Source organism: Erpetoichthys calabaricus, chromosome 8 (assembly GCF_900747795.2).
Source record: "Erpetoichthys calabaricus chromosome 8, fErpCal1.3, whole genome shotgun sequence".
Classification (NCBI taxonomy): Eukaryota; Metazoa; Chordata; class Cladistia; order Polypteriformes; family Polypteridae; genus Erpetoichthys; species Erpetoichthys calabaricus.
This window is the reverse complement of record NC_041401.2, coordinates 99,000,835-99,011,496: the sequence shown is the minus strand read 5'-3', so window position 1 is coordinate 99,011,496 and position 10,662 is coordinate 99,000,835. Positions and strand designations below refer to the sequence as shown.

At 37.5% G+C, this 10,662-nt stretch overlaps 1 protein-coding gene across 1 annotated transcript in view; it reads right to left on the bottom strand.

The window, feature by feature from the left end:
* Positions 1 to 4,466: 4,466 nt before the first annotated feature.
* bckdk (branched chain ketoacid dehydrogenase kinase) overlaps positions 4,467 to 10,662 on the bottom strand; it is a 41,654-nt gene continuing 35,458 nt past the window's right edge. Inside the window, exon 11 of the mRNA XM_051930790.1 lies at positions 4,467 to 10,221. Within this exon, the coding sequence (XP_051786750.1) occupies positions 10,077 to 10,221 (145 nt within the window). The 3' untranslated portion in view covers positions 4,467 to 10,076. The remainder of the gene's footprint in view (positions 10,222 to 10,662) is intronic.

Below are 10,662 nucleotides of genomic sequence, written 5' to 3'. Positions count from 1 at the left end.
AATCAGTTCTAAATGGCATTCACAAAATATACTAAATGATACTGTGTCATTATCTTAACTGAAATATAAAGTGTTGACTTGTATAATCTTTAAACAACCCATGACCTTTTCTTCATAGCCACCTCCTAAAGTGTGCACTCCTTCAGTAACCAGCTGCAGATGCCAGTTTACTTCCTACAGACATGCTAAAGGAGAATATAAAATGTTTTTGAATATCGTGTTTAATAATGAATAGTGTGTTTAATTCTCAGATTGGCAAAATGTTGTGTGTTTATCAAATGAAATTTATAATGAACTGCAGCAAATAAAACGGCCATTATATCAACCAATGTGAACAATATTGCAAATGCTGATAAACTTAAATGAGCAGATAATCAATATTTATACTATGCAATTCCTTTCAGTAAAAACAATAACTGGAGACCAAATTTGGATAGCACAGAATAACACTGGTCTTTAGCTAGATAGTGTAGAGTGACATTCAATCACCATTGTATGTACATGCAAATAATGAAACAATAATAAATATTGATAAAATATTGATTCTTTTTTTTCTAAACAAATATATGAGTGTTCCTTCAGGATAGTCTTACTAATAAATATGGCTTCATCACTATAACCTTGTAAAGGAGCTTTATAAAAAATAAAGTTCACAGTTAGATACAGTGGAATGGCACAAATTCACAGAATAATATTTGTACATCATATTAAATAATTTTAAATTGTTACAAAAGTCAACTAAAGAATGCCAAAAATAAACTAATTAGTATTTTAAAAATGCTCTTTAAGAGTGGGTTTTATATATGAATATCAAGGAATTTGTTTTTAATAAATGAACAGTAAGTGAAGTTTTTACATTCTTGTCTAAAGAGGTTAATTTTGCATTTACGATGACAAAGTAATAACTTACATAATTGATACAATATGAATAAAATAACTACACAAGTAAAAGAAAATACTACAGTTTTCTATTTTTATTTAATGTAGAACAAATTGTAAAGGGAGAATGCTGCTATAGGCCATATAGTTTCATTAGCAAGGTAAACACCATTCGGATGCCTGCTTGGTATTTTTTTCATAAACATCAAAAAATATATGTTAACAAATTTTATCAGTCCTGAGCTTAAAATAAAGTTTTCTGTACTTGCCATGTTTCATGAAAGAGTTTGAAAACTATGGTTCCCATTTTGTATATGCAGAATCACAGTCCATAATGGGTGTGTTAAATACATACAGTATATGTGTGTGTGTGTGTGAGAGTAGTGAGACTGGTAATCATGAAAGGACCTGTATTTTGTGTGAAAATGTGAATATTGTAAATTATTGTACATACATTGTATTGATTTGGAATTTCAGTGGTTGAATGGGTGGCTTGACATTGTCTTTCTGACCCTGATTGAAATAAAATAAATTATAGTCACCCACAGTAAAGGAAGCAACCTGAATCTGTGCTCTTCCACTATCAAAGTGCTAGGTTAGGGCATCAATTCCATTAGAGTGCTCACCTCACCTGCTGCCCTAACTAATGCATTTAGTCCCTTGTGACAAAGTAAAGGGAAATGCAAAGCTAGAGAAGCAAGCAATTAACCAAGTTTAATATTTTAATACTGAGAATATTAATGCTGTATTATCTTCTATCCAAAAGCAAATCGAGTTGTGGCAGTCCACACCACACAACCTCCCAGGTCTCTTGTTAAGTATCAAAGTGTCCATTGACATATAGGGATGATTACATCTCCTGCCCCACTTGCAAACACATGATCTGCTATTGCATTACACTTACGAACTTGCTTGCAGAGCACAGGGTCGTGTGGAACTGCCGACAATGGGCGAGAACACACATTTCTCCGGGTCAACACTTGGGTGTTGGCAGTGATACAGCAGCAGTAACCACTTTGCCCCAACTCATAATAAAATTGTTCGTTTTTTGAAAAATATCCCATCTAGTTGCCTTCAGACTGTATTCCACATATATTTGTTTTACTTTCAGACAAAACTGTTCAGTCAGTGGTACAGCTCAAATGTATTATTCTATTTGGTTTTAGATGTTTAGTCAATGACTTGACAAACAGAAAACGTGTTGTTCCAAGTTAGCTGGCCAACTTTCTTCAAACTTTGGAGGTACCTCTGGTCGGCTGCCTCTACTTCTGTGCTGTCAGCAGATGCTCCTGAGACAGCCTGATGCAGCCCTATTGCCACCTTTGTACACCATTTATCATCAATTTGCCACTTGAATGAGATCATCCACTTTTCCTAATCCACTGTTAAACTAAAGTTAACTTTTAAAAATTTACTGACAATGAAATTCTGAATGCTAACAAGGCACTCCCATAATATTTATTTAGTAGTAAGTTTTTTAAGTAATAAAAAAAATAATCAATGTTTAAAGCAACTCATAAAGTATGACTTTTATGAATTTATTTGCTTAAAGATATTTACTTAACACTTCCTCAATGTAGTTCCACCCTTACTGGACTACAGATCTCGTAACAGAAAGATCCCTGCATGTGTAGACTGGCAGAACCACATCCTCGATGGTGGTCCTCAACACAGAAACCCCACGGCATATCGTCCTGAGTTCCCAGCTATACTTGTTCACCTATTAAGGTGTAGCCACCCAGCTTCAACTTCATCACAAAATTTGCTGTTGGCATCACTATCAATTCAAATCAGTTCATTTTTGTATAGTGCTCTTCACAGGGTATAGGTGCAGAGTGCTGTGACACACTCTCAGGTAAAATGCAAATATAAAAATACAGGATCAGCACATACTGTATAAATATACACATTTGTTAAAACACACAGAAAACAAAGTAGAAACTGATTAACATAAATAAAAACCCACAATGGCAAGGTGACCTACAGAGTGCTAGGACAACAGTCTCTCCTCACAGTCAGTCTCATCAAGGAGCTAGTCACAGATCTCAGGAAAAAGGAGGCAGACCACACTGCCTGCTACAATGGAAGGGAATGCTGTGGAGAGGATTAGCAACTTTACATTTCTTGCTGTGATCACGATACAACTCATCTATTGTCTTCAGTAGAAGTTCTCAACCAATGGTATGTGAGTAGCTACCAGGTGGTACACAAAGAAACAAACAGTTTTGGGAAAAAAGTGAGACTGAAAAAGATTGTTTGGTTTCACAGCAGCTGAACCCGAGTCTAAATCCTCAGCAACACTTCAATGCGATAAGTATGTCTTATGGTGCTCCTGCTAAGACACTTCACTCCAGTGTCCTCCACCCAGCCTTTTCACCCACTGCAACTGGTAGTACCAAATTCGAAGTGTCCCATGAGGTTCAAGGTAACAGCTCCCACTCACTCCTCAACTTCCTGAGCTGACCTATAGCAGGATTGAGACTTTCCAGTAGCCATGTTCCAAGGCCAGTTAAGACTGAAAAAATAGTGGTACTTTGAAATTCCTGGAGCTGGTACACCAAGAAAAAAAAATGGGAATACAGGGCATCAAAGCTGTCCAATGTCTTTACTTCCTCAGATATCTCAATCAGTGCTCATCATCTCCTGTAAATACATAGTGCAATCTCACTAACTATATAACATCCTGGTATGGCACCTGTTCAGCTTGAGATCTACACAGAATCTTACTGACACACTGTCAAGACATACAAACCACGTGCTGCCTTAGAAAGTCCTGCATGGTCACTTTGGTGTCCCTCATCTTTGTTTTGGCAAAGGCTCCAAAGACCTTTAGCACATGCACCACTATTATTCATAAATATAACATTCTCCAACTTACTTACTCCAATTCAGGGTTGTGGAAGTTGGAACCTATCCTGACAGCTTTGGGCACAAGGCATAAAGCAAAAAACTTTTCCAAAATATTATTATCTGATTTTTCTATGTAATATATGATGATGTGATCATTTTGTTGCTTTACACTATATTGTCACTTGCATGTGTGAAAGTAAGAATCTCGTTGTATAGTGTACACATGAAAAACTTGGGACTTCAAATTTTTTTCCAACCAACAAGCTTCTCTGTCCATGTATATTCGGCACACTTTGTACATATTTATTGCCTAATACAGAATTTTAATATTAGTACCAATAACACAATGTGGCACGACACTGTTACAATTACAATGTAATGTTTATACATGGGGCATAATCAGCCCCCAGGCTGCACCAGGCATTCACTTTAGTGGTGGGAAACTAATAATAAATCATTCTGACTCTGCACTTATAATATGTGGTAACTTCAACCAGGAGACATTGGAAGGAACTATGACAAAGTTCCATTATTATGTGGCATGTCCCAATCATCGACACAACAATCTACTCCTACTATATTAAAAATGTAAATGTCAACCTTTGCCACAATTTGACATATCTGACCACAATCTGATCCATGTTACCACCTACAAACCTGTTATTAGATGACAACAGCACTCTTATTATTGGCTAAGCCAGAAGTGCTCGAGTATGTTGTGGGGTGGGTTTTATGGGGGGATAGTGGTGTGGGATATAGTTGTTTGTTTAATAATAATTAGAGTTTTCTTCAACGTCTGTAAAGTTTTAATTTCTCTTTGGAGACAAATAAAGTATCTATCTAAACTAACCAAACAAGCTGCCATATTATACCAATGCAAGACAAGAGAGATTAGGTGATGGGTGTGGGTCACTCCTAAAACATTTAAAGAAGAACCACAAAAAATCTAAGAACATATCTTAACACTTCAAAAAATCCACTAACTGAACAGCATTAATATATTTCTTATAAAGAGAAACAGTTTTATAGACCCATTTTCCTGTCCACTGAGAGAACATTCAGCTGACACAGCATACTGTATATAGCTGACCTCATGCATTCATAATGTTAAAGCACATCAGACAGCAAGAAAAGTACAATGTTTGAACAGTAGATTCATTCCTAGGAGCTGAACAGTAAATTCATAAACTACTGTACTAGAGTGGAAATGTAAATCAATAAGGCAAGAGGGCAAAAGAACTGTTGCTGGAATTATAAATATATATTAGTTCCTTAACAAGTCCCATTTTACTGAAGTGGTTGAACAATTCTTTAAATATAATTCTAATATTGATGAATAAGTTTGGCTTCTAGTTGAGCATTAGCAAATAAAGGAGGATTTAGGCTTCCTCTAAAATGTTTGCCATTAGGTGAATCAAAAGGCAAGGAACAACTAGTATCCTTTTTAGAAATCTCAAGCACTTTGAAACTAGCTCAGAAATTCTAATCACAAAAAGGAATGTAATCATAATTACTACTAAAATAATATCGTTGCCATGGGAGCCAACCTGTCTCGCGCTTCAAGTAGAGCTAAGTGGGCATACGCGCAGAGGATCAACAAACAATTTAGCAGCACCAGAGACACACGTCGTATTTGGCAGGGCGCTCAGACAATTACAAACCACAAGCCCAACCCACACAGCAGCGATGGTGATGCCTCCCTTCCGGATGAGCTGAACAACTTCTTCACACGGTTTGAGGAGCAGAACAAAGAGCCTATGAGAAAAGCAACACCTCCCTCCACTGACCAGGTACTCTGTCTCTCCATAACTGACGTGAAGAGGACTCTATCCAGAGTCAATCCACGCAAGGCTGCAGGACCTGACAACATACCTGGTCGTGTGCTCAAAGAATGTGCCAGTCAACTGGCTGGTGTCCTCACAGACATCTTCAACACATCTCTGAGCCAGTTGTCAGTCCCAGCATGCTTCAAGTCGACCACGATCATACCAGTGCCGAAGAAGTCATCAGTGACATGCTTGAATGACTACCGACCAGTTGCACTCACGCCAATCATAATGAAGTGTTTCGAAAGGTTAGTCACGTCACACAAAGACTAATCTCCCTGCCTCCCTTGACCCTCTTCAGTTTGCATACCGCTCAAACGGGTCAACTGAGGATGCCATATGCTCTGCCCTTCACCTCTCCCTGACACATCTGGATAAAAAAGACACATATGTCAGGATGCTATTCATAGACTTTAGCTCTGCCTTCAACACAATCATCCCTCAAAAGCTGGTTGTAAAACTGAGCAGGTTGGGCCTGAACACCACCCTCTGCAATTGGATCCTGGACTTCTTGACAGAGAGGCCCCAGTCAGTTCAGAAGGGCTGCAACACTTCCAGCATCATCACACTGAGCACTGGAGCACCGCAGAGCTGCGTACTTAGTCCACTGCTCTTCACCCTGCTGACTCACGACTGCACAGCCATGCACAACACCAACCACATCATCAAGTTTGCGGAATATACAATGGTGCTGGGACTGATAAGCAGGGATGATGAAACAGCATACAGAGATGAGGTGGAATGGCTGTCTGCATGGTGTGAAGACAACAATCTATCTCTCGATGTCGACAAGACAAAAGAGACAATCGTGGACTTCAGAAAATCACGTCCTGCCCACATCCCACTCAGCATCAACGGTTTAGATGTGGAGACTGTTAGTAGTACCAAGTTCCTCGGTGTGCACATAACTGAGGAACTTACGTGGACACATAACGCTTCATCACTAAACAAGAAAGCCCAGCAGAGACTACACTTCCTGAGGCGACTGAAGCGAGCAAGTCTTCCCCCTTCCATCCTCACCATGTTCTACAGAGGCACCATTGACACTGTTCTGATCAGCTGCATCACGGTCTGGTATGGCAACTGCAACATATCCGACCGCAAGCGCCTGCAAAGGATAGTGAAGACAGCAGAGAAAATTATTGGGGTGCCTCTCCCTTCACTACAGGACATATTTTACAAATGCAGTGTCCGCAAGGCCTGCAGCTTTGTACAGGACACCTTATACCCCTCACATGGACTTTTCACACTTCTGCCATCCAAGAGAAGCTACTGCAGCATCAAAGCCAGATCTTCCAGGCTGCAGGAGAGTTTTTACCCCCAAGCTGTTAGACTCCTTACCAGGCTGTCCCCTGGGACCTTCCACACTGCCTCAACCACTTTTAAAAACAAAACTTTTATACATGCGAGCCACTGTCCTGCAAAGACGAGTGTGCAGGTAGAAAAGAACTGAAAATCTCATACTGACCTTTAAGTATTTTGATACTCTTCTTATCCTTCTGTTGTGAAACATTCTGACCTGTCACTGTTTACACATGTCTTAAACAACTATTATCATACACTGATAATTTCTGTATTATCTATATCTATTATTTATTTATTATATTACATATCTTACACATCAATATTGCTGCTACTTCTTTGTCTTGTCTTTGGACAATGTCTTGTTTGTGTTTTAAATTTAAATTTTAATTCTATTTTTAATTTATTATTTGCATGTCATGTTACGCTGTGGACCCTGAGCGTCGCAATTTTGTCTGTTTGTAAACTTGTATATGGCTGAGATTACAATAAAGTTCACTTTGACTTTTGAATGACTAGATGCCTTCCTACTAAAGATCCCAGTGATTAATAAAACAGTGGGAGGCCAGACTTTTAGTTACAGGGCCCCGAAGTAATAATACAGTAATTATGACTGGTTACTAACCTTGCTCTGTTTTTTTTCTCATCAAGAGTCAGTGCTCTACTTCCATGCTTATGTAGCCCTTGGGAAAGACACCACAGATACAGGGAACCTTAGAATCCAAAGATGAAAGGATCTTACCTTATCATTAGACTACCCAGCATAAATGTGTACTGACCTGGAGGAGTGGGCAGCCAGTTTGCTGTGACTGTGTCTGACTAACCCCCCAGAGGTTTATTTTTCTCTAGGAATGATGCTCACTGGAGTTTTTGATTTTCCCCTCCTCCATTGTCAACCAGCCATATCCTAACAATAATATTAATGGACATAATATGTTTAGGATGTTCTCATGGTAATCAATTAAAATTGCTTTGTTTTATTGTATTTTCATGTGTGTGCACTGTGCAGCATGTAAAGTCTGTAATTATACTTTTTCAGTAAAAATGTTAAAGTGCTTTGAGCCTACTCTACAGTGCAGTGAAAAAAACAAAAATAAACTGAACTGAATAATGTACATTTGCTACACCAGTTGGATTTTCATGAAAACTGGCTGCACTGGATGCCATTCCGTTTATCATTTCCAAACGCATGAACACACTTATCAGTATTGTTTGTAAATGAGTAAATGTGATTCGTAGACATCTTAGTACCAGATAGTTTATGTGAGACTGATGTAGAACATAATGGTGGTTATTCTTTATTATTTTGCATCTATCATCATTATGTCCTATAACTAGTCACTTTTACATTAATAAATTCAGTGTATTTGAACTGGTCATGTTAATGGCTAAATTAGGCAATTTGCTTACAAATGGCTTGCAACTATGTCAGACTCATTAAAAATGTATAAACATCATTGTGTTAGACTTTTATCATTTTTATAAACTATCATTTCACAATGAAGGCAAGACATCTATAAAAAAATAAAATAAAAAATAATGAGTGATCAAAGAAGTTGTTAGTTATGACTATTAACAAAAAGATTGGAATTAGGTAGGTTAACTTTCATTATATACTTAAGTTTTGGAGTAACGCTTTCATATAATGACATAAAGATTATATTTGACACTCTTAGAAGAGGACCTTACCTTGGCAACTGCTGTGACAGATACTGATGATCATACAGATTAGGTTTAGGTCTCAAAGCAGTCTTGGGTTTAGTTATTTTTCCATAACAGTACTCTTTGGCCTTTTACTTTTGTTTGCCTGCTAGTGATGGTGAATAAATATGGATAAGTACATAATACCCATATGAAATAAAAGAGGCCTTAAGCAATCACAGAGAATAAACATTGGATAACCTCTACTATGGGATGTGCAAATTCACGTCAGCTTGTTGACTTTGAACACTACTGAAAGTTAGTTTCTTCTTGACATATGAGACATTTATAATACTAGTTAGGACAGTAAGAGAATATTTTGGACAATTATTAGCTACACATTAATCTGAATGGTACGGTTATAGTTTTAAATTGTTTACACCTGCACTTCACATATTATCCAGATTGCAAAACTTAATTTTAAACAAATAAAGAAGAGCAAGGACAGAAAACTTAGGAAAGGGAATTTAGAAAATCTGATGTAATTGCAAAGGACCAGTGATAAAGTGAATAAGTAACACACAAATTTTTGTGCTCAAATATGTCAAAGATATAACAGAAAAGAACAATTTCCACAGGATTAAAAGCATTACTTGCATGATTGTTCAGTCATACTACCACCAAAAACATTAGCATATCTATTTAGCACTTTTCGTTCTATATACAAACATGATTCATTTTTTTAAGTCAAATCATTATATTTTCAAATAAACAAAATACAAAGTTAGTACAACAACAACAGTTTGAAGATCCAATTAAATTGGTAGGTTTAGGTGACTAGACACTGCTCTCACAGTTTCTTTTTGCCTTACTGATTCATTCCATATATTGTCATTTAGACACAGAAATATTAAATACCCTTTTTGGCAGTTAGAGGGCGCACACTGCTTAATTAACAATGAGCTCTCTTTGAGAGGATTATACTCAGCAATACTTGCATTTGTAGTACATAGAAAAAGTAGTAGAATTCACCTTTTAGGTTCCAGTTCTTATTTTCAAAAATATTTCACTCACTTGGCAGCAACTGCCTACTCTCCCACAGAACTCTAAAAAGTCATAATTTGTCTGAATCACATCCAGTGCTTATGAAATGTAGTTAAAATATGGTTTTGCTTTCATTTCTGCAAGTTCCAGTAAATAGCTTCTCTAAATGTTTGTCAAGTTCTTTTTGAAGAAAAAACATCTCAAACGAATGTGTGTGGGATGTCTGACCGGTGAGATCCAAAGGAGATACACTAAACATGGACAGAATGATCTAGAAGTGGACAAGCACATGGAAAATATTTAAGGCACTTTACTATATCCATTAAAGAATAGAGAAAAAGATCCATCTACATGCCAGTCATATAAAAAAATTAATTTAAAAAATTGTGCATCCATCCACACCTTCCTTGAGGTTTTCTTGAAGTCCTTCCACTGGCAAATCCACTTAAATAATCTCTACGATACCAGTTGTCTGTGACCTGTAACACTCAAATCCCATCATCCTTAGAGTTGTAGTGAACTTTATTGTGTTTCTCAGATGCGAAAGCTTTCCTCCTTGCCGTCAATATGTCGCAATCTTAAGTAGACATCTGTTCCAATTCCCTGCATTGACTGGATAGTAAGTGAGCCACCAAGATATTCTGCATATGCTCGCGATGTTGGCAGGCCAAAGCCAAATCTACAGGTTTTGAGAAAATTGGAGAAAAAAAAACTTTTGAGCAATGCATATAATGCACTAAAATATTATTTCTATAAAAAGAATTTGAGATGACTAATTACATACTAGATTATCTGAGTGACTTGTTAATCATGAAAAGACTAACCTGTAAATTATTGGAGAGAGACAGATTCAAATGCATTATTCCCTCTTTGTGCACATATAATTTGTAAACATCTACTAAGTAAGTGTGAATAACCGTTTAAAGGACAAGTTCATCCATCCATCCATCCATTTTCCAACCCGCTGAATCCGAACACAGGGTCACGGGGGTCTGCTGGAGCCAATCCCAGCCAACACAGGGCACAAGGCAGGAACCAATCCCGGGCAGGGTGCCAACCCACCGCAGGACACACACAAACACACCCACACACCAAGCACACACTAGGGCCAATTTAGAAT